A 13,426-nucleotide genomic window follows, 5' to 3' on the forward strand; every position below is an offset into this window, starting at 1 on the left:
TTCCTGCTCGAGCAGGGGGGGCTGGACTAGAAGACCTCCAAGGTCCCTCCCAGCTCTGTTCTGATGCCGCAGGAGACAAGGACGAGATGAAAACCAGTTCTTCCTAAGGGAGCAGCGGGTGGCTAAGGGCAGAATTCTCGGCCGAATGCCCACACCAGAAGCCCTGGCATCAGAACGCCGACCGATACCTGAATTCCATGGCCGTTTTCGGCCAGAGGAAGCCAAATCGTAGACCTGGAAGAGAATCAATGGACAACAGAGGCGGACGGCCCCTTTCCCGTCGCTTGGAGACGGAGGATGCCACCCGGTGGTAACCAAGCGCCACTGGTTGCATTGTGACATCACACAGAGGGGAGGGTCACAGGCAGGGGGTTTTGTGGGCCAAGGGACCCCCACCCAATCCACAGGAGCCAGGAGGGCTGGAAAGGGCCCTGTTCTCACAACGCCCTCCGCCGTAGAGGGGTTCTATTCCTGAGAGGGGAATGAGATAAGTCATCGGAGACGGCCCGGCTCATCTCCAGAAGAGTTGGGAAGAAGGGGTGGCAGGATTGAACTTCGCAGGTGGAAGGATCTTCTCCTGAAGGAATCCTGGTTGCCCGGGAGGCTTGGCTGAATCCAGAGAAGAGAGCTTCTCCTCCCTATCCAGGACCTTCTGTCCTTCGTGGTATGCGAGAAAGACCTTGAGAGACGAGGGCAAGAGAAACGCCGCCTGGGAACGATCAGATAAGGGAAGGCAGAGCCCAGAGCTGCATAAGGAGCGGAGAAAAAGAAGGGACCTCCCCAAGCTTCTGAAGCCGCAAAGGAGAAGGCTGGGAGAATTGACTTGCAAGGTTCTCTTGATGTAGTAGGCCTACAATGCTGTAGAATGAGATCGTGTCCGGTCTGGTCTACCTGGTCGGGGACTCGGCTTTTAAGACCCTGGCGTTGTGGTCCGCCCGGAGGCCAGGAGAGTCGGACAGTGAGGAGGTTGGAGAGGAACAAGGCTCAGTCCCGGGGGGCTGAGGAAACCTCAGACGAGGGCTCTGCGTCGGAGGCAGAGAGAGAGCTGGGCAGCAGTGAGGCAGAGGAACAGCTGGAGCCTGTTCCCAGCGTGCGCCTGCGCAGAGCTGCCAGAAGACAAGGACAACTAAGAGATAAAGAGCTTATAGGTCTCACGGATGCGCGGCTGAGCTGAAGGCGCTTTCTGTTTCTGTTCAAGGTTAAGGAAAGACAGAGAGAGAGGATGACCGACCAGCGGAGGCGGTGGGGCAGATGGCGAGCAGACGCGCCTGGATTGTCACCAGCAACCCGAGCGAGATCCGAGGTGGCTCTGCCTCGAAGACGCTCCTCGCCCGCCTACGGCTGACAGCTTGTCCCTTTGCCACCCGAAAGCGCCTGTGAGTCAGGGATTCGCAGCTGACGGCTGGGACTCTGCTAAACCTTGGTCTGATGGAGGCCTATGCCGCCCTCCCTCCGGCATCGTGGTCTCGTAGCACGGGTTCTCTACACCCCCGAGGCTGAAAGTAGTACGTGTTATGGACCCCTGACCCTTCTCTCCTCCTCCTCCTCTCTGTTGGGACCAGCGTTCGGGAGAAGATTAGAAGCTGGAGGAGTTGGAACGCTTCCAAAATAACGACGGTGATGTCGCTCTCGGGAACAGATCTTTTCAGAAGCGAGTTATCTAAGGGAGAACTCAGGCGCGATCTCGCCGCATAAAATAATCTTTGCAAACGCCGTAGTCTTAGGGGCCAAAACGTTGGCTACTGTGTCGCGGTATTTTCTGAACGGAGGGGAAATTTGCAGGAAAGGTAGATAAGAAAGGACAATTTTGTTTCCTTGAAACCTCCCCCCACCCCACCCCCCCTTGCCCGTTTTAATGAGGGGGGAGGCATTTCAGCTCTTCTCCGCTTCCACTCGCCTCGCTTATTAAAGCCAATTTAATTAATTTTAACACATTAACATAATTCTATTAAGGGAGGTCAGGAAAGGCCTTCCTCTCTTGTTTCAGACGTGCTGTCATTTCGTGGGAGGCAGGTCGCGATTAAGAAGGGTGGGAGTAAGGGGCTTTTTTTTTTTAGGGTGCCACCAATGCTTTCGAACCGTTAGCTGGCGGTACGCTAACCCCGGTTTAAGAGAATTAAAACCACAGGCAACCCATGAAGGTTTTGTTCTAGGGGTGAAGTTCGACAGGTTCTGGAGAACCGGTTGCGGAAATTTTGAGTAGTTCGGAGAACCGGCAAATACCAAATATTTTGATAGTAATATCTATCAAAATAAAAAGGAAGGAGAATGCCATTGTAGCCCAAACGCTTATGAACTCGGACACGCAACGTTTGTCACCCAAAGTCTTTCCAACGGATCTAAATTAATAGGCACCGCACCTCCAGGCCAGCCCCGGGGGAGAAAGAGAAGTGAGAGGACCCCTTACCTTCTTCTCGCACTCATGTCCACTGGTTCATCGTTGATGTTCTCCTTGCCGGATCTCCCGGAAGGCCGCCCGTCGGCGTGGGGCCTCAGGTTTCCGTTCAGCTTTTCCTCGTAGACTTTCAGTCCATCCTGCTTGACGGGCAGCTCGTGGGGCACCTCGATGCCCGCCAGGTCTTTCCTCTTGAGCAGCGCCAACATCTTGAGGCGCTCCATGGCCTCGTGGCCCTCCATCTTCAGCCGCTTGGCCAAGACATCGTCCCGCTCTTCGGCTTGGTCCAGGGTCCGCTTCAAGCGGTTCAGACGGAGAGTATCCTCGCTCATGCGGTCCATCCTGCCAGGGGGAGGAAAGGAGAAAGCAAAGAATGAGAAACCATCATCTAATGACGTGTTCGAGATGGGCAGCCAAACATCTCAAGAAGAAGGGCCAGCTAAGAAAACACCCAAGGACCCCTACGGTTAACCCCGAAATTTTATCGTCTACCATTCAAAGCCACCCATCCCTCGGTGGTTGACCGTAGTGGCCAATATCTACTGTCCTAGCATCCGAGCTAGCTTGGCCTTCGGAAACAGTCCTCCGATTGGACAAATGCTCCGTTGTCCTTCCTACAGTACATTTTGGTATCAACGGTATCCATAATCTGTTCTCAACAGAAACCAAAATCGGAAATATTTAACCCCCAAAGGATAAAAGGTTTCTTAATTTCAAGTTGATTCTTCAAGGATCTTTCTCGATTGGAGACATCTACCTAAATAGAGAACTGTCTAAATCAGGGAGCAGCAACTTGCGGCTCTGGATCAAAATGTGGCTCTTTCATCCTTCTGCTGTGGCTCACACTGAGCAGGGGGCTGGATTAGAAGACCTCTAAGGTCCCTTCCAGCTCTATTCTATTGTAACAGTTCCTTCGTTCCTTCCTTCCTTTCCTTCATTCCTTTCCTTTCCCTTCCCTTCCCTTCCTCCCTTATTCAGCCCTAGTTCATTTCAACGTAGACATTTTTGCAATCATTTTTTTAAATAAAAAAGGCGGCTTAAAATAAATTGCAACTCCTAAAAAGTGAGCCTTCTGTTTTCATTTCTTGAATTATCGACGGCAATGGTTTTCACTTAACAAATGTGGATTTAAGGCCGGTTGTAAAATCGGGCAACGCTCACTCCATGTCTCAGCGAAACGTCTTCAGAGGGAAAAAAAGAGCATCTTTGGGACAACTAGGAGGTTGGACAACAGAGAATCCCCATTTAATTCCCCCTCCTACTCTTTTCCAGCTCATCCTGCAGACCCCCTCCCTTTGGAGGTTTTCAGGGGGCTGCCTCTTTCTCTCTCCCTCCCTTCCTTTCTCTCTCACTCACTCCTTTTCTCTCCCTTTCTCTCTCCCACTCCTTCTCTCTCCCTCCCTTTCTCTCTGTGTCTCTCCCTTTCTCTGTCTCCCTCTCTCCTTTTCTCTCTCTACCTCTCCCTTTCTCTCTCTCACTCCCTTTCTCTCTCTGTCTCTCCTTTTCTCTCTACCTCTACCTCTCTCTCTCTCTCTCTCTCTCTGTGTGTGTGTCTCCCCTCCTCCCTCCTGGATCTCTCTCCCCACCTCCGTCTCCTCTAGTCCCCTGCCCGTTTGCATCTCTCTCTCTCTCTCTCTCTCTCTCTCTCTTCCCAACTTCTCAGCGCGTGGCTGAAAGCGGAAAAGCCGCGTGTGTGCCGGGAAAAAGATGCATTTCGAGACACAACGCACAAAATGGCTGTCTCCCAAGGCGCACAGCCGTTTCCATACAATGCTATAAAAAGGACAATTTCCTAAAAAGGAAAGCAGGAACTGACAACCAGCAGGTTACCGAGGGCGGGCAGGGGGTCTAGAGAGAGAGAAAGAAAGAAAGAAAGAGGAGGGGGGGGAGACAGAGAGAGAGAGAGAGAAAAGAGAGGAGGAGGGAAATGCCAGCAGATTAAATCAATCAGCCCGCTGGATCCAGTCCAGATCCCTGGTTTGTCCTTCTGGACAGTCTCTCTCTCTCTCTCTCTCATCACGACCCACAGTCGCCACCCTTGCGCGATTCGAACACAATGCCGGCGATGGGTCCTTAAGGCTGGGGAGGGGGGGGGAGCAAAGGTGGAGAAAGGGAGAAGGGGGGGGGAAAGGAAGGGAGAGCCGGCCTGCTCTGCAGCCAAAGACGAAGCCCCCTCCCCAAAATGCGGCTCCCTTGGCTTTCGAGGGGTTCGTGATACACCCCCCCCTCAATATGTCACCAGGGAAAAAAGGAAGAAAAACGCTGCATTTTTTAGAAACCGGGAGACGGAGGTAGGGAGGGAAGCCCCCTCCTCAAATAGAGCTTGCAAAGACAGGGAAATTTCCAGCCGGATCCGAACGCCAAAATGTCAAGCGAAAGGCCTGTTGGGCTTCTACAGGTGGTCCCTGACTTAATGACCTGTCCAGAGTTACGACGGCACTGGGGAAAAAAAAAAGCGACTTACGAACGGTATTTTCCCACACACTTACAAACTTTCCAGCATCACCGGGGATCAACATTCAGACACTTGGCAACTGGCTCGCGTTTATGACGGTCGCAGCGACCCTTTCGAATAAGCCAAGTCGATGGGGAAGCCGGATTCGCGTCAACGACTGCGGGCCTAACGTCACGGCGGCGAGGAGTCACTGAATGACAGCGGCGGGAAGAGCCGCAAAAGGGGATGAACGCCCGTTTCGCTTAGCAAGACAAATTTGGGGGCTCCGTTGCGGTCGTAACTGGAGGACTGCCCGTGGAGAGAAATTCCTAGAAAGATACTCTAGTTTTTCTTTAAAAAAAAAGCTCAAATTTTACACGAAGGAAACTGACTTGTGGGTGGAGAAGAGGCCGATACAGTCAGGCTCACTTCTTCGAGCGACGCCTGGGAAGATGTTTAGGCCTGCGTGGCACAGGGGCATGTTTTGATGGGGAGGGATTTCGAGTGTGTTTGTGTCTTCGTTTCAAACAACACGAGAGCCCCATTCGGAGCATGCCAGCAGCTGGGACAGGAATAACCGAGTTGGAAGGGACCTTGGAGGTCATCTAGTCCAACACCCCCCCCCCTCTGTCCACGCAAGAGACCCTAGGCCATTCCAGACAAAAATGGCCATCCAGTCTCTTCTTAAAAACTTCCAGTCTTGGAGCATTCAGTGTTTCTGGAGGCAGGCAGTTCCACGGGTAAATTGGATATTAAAAAAGAGGGAGGAGTGGGGAGGCCGGCAGTCTGATGCAAAAGAGCGAGAGATTTCAACTTCAACAACTTTAAGGTGGGCGGACTCCAACTCCCAGAATTCCCTTAAGTCTGAAAAGTTCCAGAGGTTGAAAAATCAGTGGACTAGAAACTTAAGAGGACCTTATTATCTGCTTTCCCAGACTTGATTTCAAGTTACGCCGAGCTAAAAAAAAACACCCTACCCTCTTTTGAAAGTGGGCATTTTGATTTCCTTTTATCGAATTTTATACACGCAGGGAATTTAAAAACCAAACCACCAAATTCTTCAACTCGGAGAAGAACGAAAGACCGACTCGCCAGGTCTTAAAGCATTTTTTTTTTAAATTTAGGAGCAGGAACCCCAAAACCAACTTATAATTTTAGAGAAACCCCGCAAAGCGAGGCTGCAAAAATAAATCAATAAATGAAACAACTTCAAACCGTCAAGGAGAAAATTTGCCAGCGGAGCGGATGAAAACTCCGGCGTTCCTCGCGCGACTCTGATAAAAAGTTTTCCCGACTCCGAATCTCCCGATCCAAGAGAGAGAGAGAGAAAAAAAAGAGTTTTCGGGGGGTTGTGTGTGCAAATTCTGCTCAATTTCCTCTAAAATGGAATTTCTCTTAAAACGAAAAGATATCTTCCACGAACGAGCAGGAGATTTGTACGGAGCATATCGCAAGTTGGAAGTGTACAAACGACGACGGGAAAGGTTAAGTTGGCAAAAGTTTTGGCGCCTGAGTGACTCCCGGTGGCGAGACAGGCACGACCAACAACGGAGCAAACGAAACGGAGGTTGTTAAGCGAGACGTTTGCAGCGTGAGCTCCGTCCCTTTTCTTTGCCACAATCATTTTCAGCAAATCGCTGCGGCCGTGAAATTAGTAACACGGTCGTTCAATGAATCCCTTGTTGACTTGGCTGGTCGGAAGGTCGCAAAAGGGGGTCACGGGACAGCACCCCTCCCCTCAAGACGCTGCGACCGTCATAAATGTGAGTCAGTTGGCAAGCGTCTGAATTTTGATCCCTTGAGCGTGGGAAGGCTGCGACGGTTGTGTGAAAAAGGGTCGTAAGTCTCCTTTTTCAGCGCCCTCGTAACTAAGTCGAGAACGATATTCTGGGAGTGGGAGGCCAAAATCCTGTCGGCATTGTCCATTCTGAAGTTCACCAAACCTGCGACACCCGTCTTAAATTTGGCCGCGCCAACAACTTTCAGGCAGGAGCAAATGGACATTGCATGTGCAGAGTGCCACTTAAGGCTCCTGCCCGCGGGGAGCGGGAGGGGGGAGATACCGAAAGTCCACGGGCCAAAATGAGCGCAGAGTTGCCACCGTGGCCCAGCTCTTCCAAAGCCTCCCCAAACCCCAACTTCTCCGTTAAGTCGTCCTCGACTTACAACCGCAAACCGAGCCCAAAACCGCCGCTGCTAAACGAGACAGTTGTTAAAGGAGCTTTGCCCCGGTTTCTGGCCACCTTGCTTAAGGGAATCCCGGCGGTTGTTAAATGAGCACGGTCGTTCAGCGAATCTGTCTCTCCCTCCCCCTTCCCGGTTGCCTTTGCTCGTCAAGACGGTCGGAAAAAGGAATCGCGGGAACCCCCCGTCCTTCCCCCGGGGATGCCGCGACCGTCATAAATACGAGCCAAGCGTCTAAATTTCATCACCTGACTGTCCAAAGTGTGGAAAGCGGTTGTAAGTCACTTTTCTCCCCCCCCCGCAGGGCCGTTTTCACTCTGGTCACTAAACGAAGCGTTATAAGTTGGAAGACTCCCTCTACTCAAATCCCAAATCAGGAGGGGGGGAAAAAAAAACCTGAAAAAACGAGCAGGGATTTTTTTGGGCTAACAAATGGCGAATCGTTTCGATTCCTGAGCAAAGTGGGAAGAGGGGAGAAGTTGGGAAGGGGTAGGGGGGGCTCGACACTCCCCCCCCCCCGGTGAAAAGTGAGGGGGGGAAGGAAAAAAAATCCAGCTTGGGACCAGATGGAAACGCAAAGCCTCGCGGGTGGATGGAGGGATGGATGGAGGGGTAGGTGGGTTTCCAGCCCTCCCCCCCTCTTTCCTTCCCCTCCATGACGCAGCCTGCCTTATATAAGAGGGCTGCGATTTGACTTCCTCCTCGGCCCGCAAGGGAAGGCTTTTCCTCCCCTCCTCTCTCTCTTTGCACACACACACACACACACAGCTTTTGTGTGTTCGCCCCTGCGCGCAGCTTCACACACGACGGCCAGATTCCCAGCCCCTGGCAGCGGGCCAGCCTCCCCCCCCCTTAAGAGAAGCGTCAGCCTTCTGCCTTCCATTCAGAGAGCTGACATGAAGGGGGGAGGGGGGAAAGAGGAGGAGGAGGAGGAGGAGGAGGAAGAGAGGGGGGGGCGCAAGGGAAGGAAGAGGAGAAGGCTGGGGGCATTCGATCCAACTACCAGCATGCCAGACAATAGAAGACACTTGACCGCACGGGGGCGGGGAGGGAGCTGCTTCTTTAACCCCCACTTCTGATCTTGGGGGTGTTGGTAGTGGGGACCCCCCCCGCCCTCCAGGACCGGGGAGCAAAGGGAGGCGCAAATATATGACGCCTCGAATTCAGGACTGGAAGGTGGGGAGGAGCGGAGGGGGGGGGAAATAAAGAATTGACTGTTAAGAGAGAAGGAAGATGGAGAAGAATTGGGGGGGGGGCTGATTTCCCCCTCCTCCCTTTTTGAGGGGTGCACTGCTTTGGTTTGGGCTTCCCAAAGAAAGAAAGAAAGAAAGGAAGGAAGGACGAAAGGAAGGAAGAAAAAAGGGGGGAGGAAGGGATAAAGATGGGGAGCAAAAGGTCTCCCCAATGGGTACTTACAGGTAGCGTATTCTACCACCCTCTTCTCGTGTCTAGAGGGGGGGGCCAGGCAGACAGATGGAGGGGGAAACGGCGCGCGCCAAGAGGGCAGAGGGGGGGCTGAGTTGGGAGGGGGGGCCTTCTCACCACCAGAAGCCCCCTCGGTGCAACAGGGGTGGCCGCGGTGTGCCATCCCCCTCCAGGGACCAGCCCGAGCCCAGCCGCCGCCGAACGGGCACGTCGCTGCCAATCATCTGTGGTGCCGTTATATTAAACAAAAGAAAGGGGGAGAGGAGGGAGGTGGGGGGAGAGAGTGAGTGAGTGAGAGAGAGAGAGAAAGAGAGAGAGAGAGAAAGAGAGAGAGAGAGAGAGAGAGGAAAGGTTTGCTTTTACCCGTGATGCCTAGCGGAGGCAGGGGAGAGGAAGGGGGGAAAAAATAAAATAAAAAAAAAACAAAACCAGTCGTAGCCGGTTTTTAACCTCAGGACATGGAATTATTGCTTTCGGGGGGGGGGGGGGGGAAGAAAGGAAGGAAGGAATAAGTTGGTCGGTGGCATCGGAGGCGGCGCCCGCTTTTGGCGCCCACCCCTGATGGCACCGGCATGGGGGAGGGGGGGGACGCTGGCTCAGCTTGCTCTCCCCCCCCCCCCAAGTGGAAAGGAGATGCTGGCACCCCGCCAAATTTGGCCTCTCATTCATGAGTGTGAACTTTTCCTGCCAGGGTCTTAGGAGAAGGGGAGGAAGAGGAGGGGAGGGAAAAGAGGAGGAAGAGGAGGGAAGGGAAAAGGGGGAGGAAGAGGAGGGGAGGGAAAAGAGGAGGAAGAGGAGGGAAGGGAAAAGGGGGAGGAAGAGGAGGGGAGGGAAAAGAGGAGGAAGAGGAGGGAAGGGAAAAGGAGGAGGAAGAGGAGGGGAGGGAAAAGAGGAGGAAGAGGAGGGAAGGGAAAAGGGGGAGGAAGAGGAGGGAAGGGAAAAGGGGAGGAACAGGAGGGAAGGGAAAAGGGGAGGAAGAGGAGGGAAGGGAAAAGGGGAGGAAGGGGATTGAACGAGCACACACACACACACACACACACACACACACGCAAAAGGATAGGCCCATGGAAAGAATTTCTGCCCAGCTTAACCCCTGGCAAGGCGACGGTGCCAATGGCTGAATTTTTACCCACTTGCGGGCAATTCCATTTTTTAAATAAAATAAAATAAAATTTAAAAAGTTGCTGTGTGTGACGAGAAGAGGCAGAGCCTAGAGCGGGCCCGGCTGGGGGGATGGAATTTCTCTCCTCCATTCCAGATGTGCTTGAGGTGCCACACTTCCCATCCCTTCGGGGCTTCGCTGGCGAAAGGCAGCCGGGGTGTGGGACAGCCGACATACGTCCCAGCCTGAACATCTGGATGGGTGTGCCACCCAGATGCCGCCTGGCTCCAGCCACGGCCACCCAGAGCTTTTCGAATGCGGCAACTTTGAAGAGTTTGATGCCCCCAAATTCAGGGAATTGAAGTCCGTGGGTCTCAAACGTTGGCGAGGGGAAGGGCCCTGGACTCAACTTTGCAGCTGGTTGCAAATCATAAATTGGCTCAGCCAATCATAAATTGGCTCAGGGATCCTTGGAGATCCACCCCGATCAGGAGTAACAGGGGGCTGGAAGGACCAAGGCAGCCTCAGAGATTCACTCTGCCCTAGTGGAATGAATGAATGAATGAATGAATGAATGAATGAATGAATGAATGAATGAATGAAAGAAAGCTTTGGAATGAGGAGGTGGACCCTGGGAAGGGAAGCTCAATTTGGAGCTGGAGAACAAGAGAATCCCAGGGGTTGCCCCCAAGAAGAGAGGAGGTCCCCCTTATTCTCCAAAGCACCTGAAGGCAGGGCAAGAAGGAACGGATGGAAACTAAACAAAGAGAGTAGCAACTGGGAATGAAGGAGAAAGTTCCTAACAGGGAGAATAATTAATCAGTGGAATAATGGCTTCCCTCCAGAAGCGGTGAATGCGCCAACTGTGGAGGTTTTGAAGAAGAGATTGGGCAGCCCTTTGTCAGAATTGGTCTAAGGGTTCCTGCCTGAGCAGGGGGTTGGACTAGATGACCTCCAAGGTCCCATCCAACTCTGTTAATAAAACCCAGATGGAGCAGCTTCATCCTTCAAAAGAACCTAAATTTAAGATGAGATAAAGTTATGATTTTGGGGGGCTTTGTCTCAATTTCCAGGAAGAGAACAGATAAAGAGTATTAAGAGTCCCCGGGATGACCGCGGTGTGGGAAATGGCCGGCTGACCCTCTTCATAGCTCCCTGCAAGAAGAAAGCTAGCCAAACAGGGAAGAATCGGCGGAACTGAACTTCCCTGGCGGGGAGACCAAATCAGGCAGAAAATAGAGCAGACGCTGAATGCGTCCTATAGCCTTCCGGTACTGTCCCATGCTAAAGGGTGGCTCAGTGGCTAAGACGCTGAGCTTGTCGATCAGAAAGGTCGGCAGTTCGGCGGTTCGAATCCCTAAGCGCCGCCTAACGGAGTGAGCTCCCGTTCCTTGTCCCAGCCAACCTAGCAGTTCGAAAGCACGTTAAAAAAATGCAAGGAACCACCTTTGGTGGGAAGGGAACAGCGTTCTGGGTGCCTTCAGCGTTGAGTCATGCCGGCCACATGACCACGGAGACGTCTTCGGACAGCGCTGGCTCTTTGGTTTTGAAACGGAGGTGAGCACCGCCCCCTAGAGTCAGGAACGATAGCAGATATGTGCGAGGGGAAGCTTTACCTTTACTGTCCATGCTAAAAAGCAGAGGCATCACCCTGGCTTAGTTTTCCCCGTTGCAATGGAGGGCTGTGAAGGTTGGATCCTAAGGAAGGCTGAGCGCCAAAGAATGGATAGATTTGAACTCTGGTGCTGGAGAAGAAGACTCCTGCATTGAGTCCCTTGGACTGCAAGGCCATCCAACCGGTCAGTCCTAGAGGAGATCCACCCTGGCTGCTCTTTAGAAGGCCAGATCCTGAAGAGGAAACTCAAAGACTTTGGCCACTTAATGAGAAGGAAGAAGGACTCCCTGGAGAAGAGCCTCATGCTGGGAACGACAGAGGGCAAAAGAAGAAGAAGGGAACGGCAGAGAAGGAGGTGGCTGGATGGAGTGACCGAAGCAGTCGGCCTGACCTTCAATGGACTCCAGGGGACGGTAGAGGACAGGAAGGCCTGGAGGAACGTGGATCCGATTCGAGAAACCACAAATCAACGGAAGCTTCTACATTTTCGCAGGCCAAGGAGAGACAAAACTTGCTAATTTGGGGAGTGGAATTCATCCATTTTCAAGGTTTCCTTAAAAAAAAAAAAGAGATCACCAGAGAAAGCAGCATCTCTATTTGCAATAGGTCAAAAATAAATAAAAGAAAACTATTTTAAACACAGAGAAGAAATAATGTTTCTGTTTTTTTAAAAACGATTTAGGAAGTGGAAGGAAAAACAAACCGATGTTTCGACTTTCTGTCTAGAATGAAAGTAACTAACACGGGACGAAAACACACGCCCTGTGGTTGGCTTTAATTAGGGGTAGGTTGTTGTGGTGGTTTTTAAGCTGATCCCAAGTTTGTTTTTAATCGATTTAGCTGCCTAAACCCCCCTGCTCGAATTCCAAAAAGTGAAAATAATCTGCAAATAACCCCACTGCCCCAAACCGGCGAATTTCCTACTTGACTTTAAAGTTTTATTCTTTGGACGTGTTGTGCTGTGGCTTTGATCAAGCGCGAGCGATAGCGAGACGGGCGGCCTATAAATTCAATAGACGCCCGAATAAATCTTGTGAGGTTAGGGGGCCCTGTTGGTACAGACAGAGTCTGCTGGGCTTAATCTGGCCTGGAATGGGAAGTGAGAAAAAGTAATTTAATAATTACAGCTGCAGCAACTGTATTTTTCCTCTCTTGATACCAAACAGGGACCGAGGCGTCCAAATTCTACACTCACAATTATGCAAATCCACATCTGCAGCTCACGAGTTGCTCTATTCTAGCTGATAATACTACTACTACTACAGCTGTATTAATAAATGGGAAATCACCCATCGTTTTGTTACTTTAAAAGAAGGACCACCGTGTCCCAATAGTTGAGGGGCTGCCCCAAATGAGAGAGGGGGTCAAGCTATTCTCTAAGCACCAGAGGGCAGGAAACTAATCAAGGAGAGAAGCAATCTGGAATTAAGGAGAAACCTCCCGACAATTGAGGACAATTAACCAGTGGAACAGCTTGCCACCTGCCTGAGCAGAGGGTTGGACTAGATGACCTCCGAGGCCCCTTCCAACTCTGCTATTCGGTTAACAAACCCCCGATGGAGCGGCTCCTTCAAACACACAAAAGATACTTGTTTGAAATTATACAGGGCCTCCTGGCTTGAGCAGGGGGTTGGACTAGAAGACCTCCGAGGTCCCTTCCCGCTTCACGATTCTGTACTTCGACTTCCTTAGGAATCTCTCAGGGACAGCGTCCCGGTGGACAACTTATGCGGCACCAGCTGGGCTCCGCAGAAGAGCCAAGCATCGAATGAATCGAAGCAACGATTCTGCACAACTTTTAAAAAGCCAACAAACCAGGCTTAAAACGATGCAAGGCAGCAGGTTAATCTGAACACGACACAGCCAGTTCCGTGCAAAAGCTCAGGATGCCGCAGGAACAACAGTACCAAGGATCTCTGGAACTGTCAATCAAATCAGAGGCGCCGGAGAAGCGAAATCCTAACGCAAGACAGTCCGAATTCTGAAATCAATTGAGCCCATCATCGACCCATTCAGTGTCATATTTGTAAGGAGGACCAGTCCCCCTAGCTTTAAAAGAGTGGGTTTTTTCCCCCCAGAAGTAACGAGAAAGAGGAATCTCCAAAAGAGGGAGGGAAAAAAAGAAGGTCAAGCTTAAATTAACTTTTTCTCCCCAGTCCAGTAAAACAGAGTCACCCAAGTGGTTTTACTTAGCAGGACAAGAATGAAATATGCACGCTACCAAATTGGTTTTGTCTCTTGAGCAAAGAGAGGGAACTCCCATGTACTTGT

At 51.7% G+C, this 13,426-nt stretch overlaps 1 protein-coding gene across 3 annotated transcripts in view; it reads right to left on the minus strand.

The window, feature by feature from the left end:
• The window catches only part of GATAD2B (GATA zinc finger domain containing 2B), a 31,314-nt gene that overhangs the window by 11,687 nt on the left and 6,201 nt on the right, over window positions 1–13,426 (minus strand). For all 3 annotated transcript variants that reach the window (XM_081967986.1, XM_081967985.1, XM_081967984.1), the window contains exon 2: window positions 2,408–2,737. In XM_081967986.1, coding sequence (XP_081824112.1) covers window positions 2,408–2,736 — 329 coding nt within the window. In that variant the 5' untranslated portion in view covers window position 2,737. The remainder of the gene's footprint in view (window positions 1–2,407; window positions 2,738–13,426) is intronic.

The sequence above is a fragment of the Natrix helvetica genome (assembly GCF_964273705.1).
Source record: "Natrix helvetica genome assembly, chromosome: 16".
In the NCBI taxonomy this organism is placed as follows: Eukaryota; Metazoa; Chordata; class Lepidosauria; order Squamata; family Natricidae; genus Natrix; species Natrix helvetica.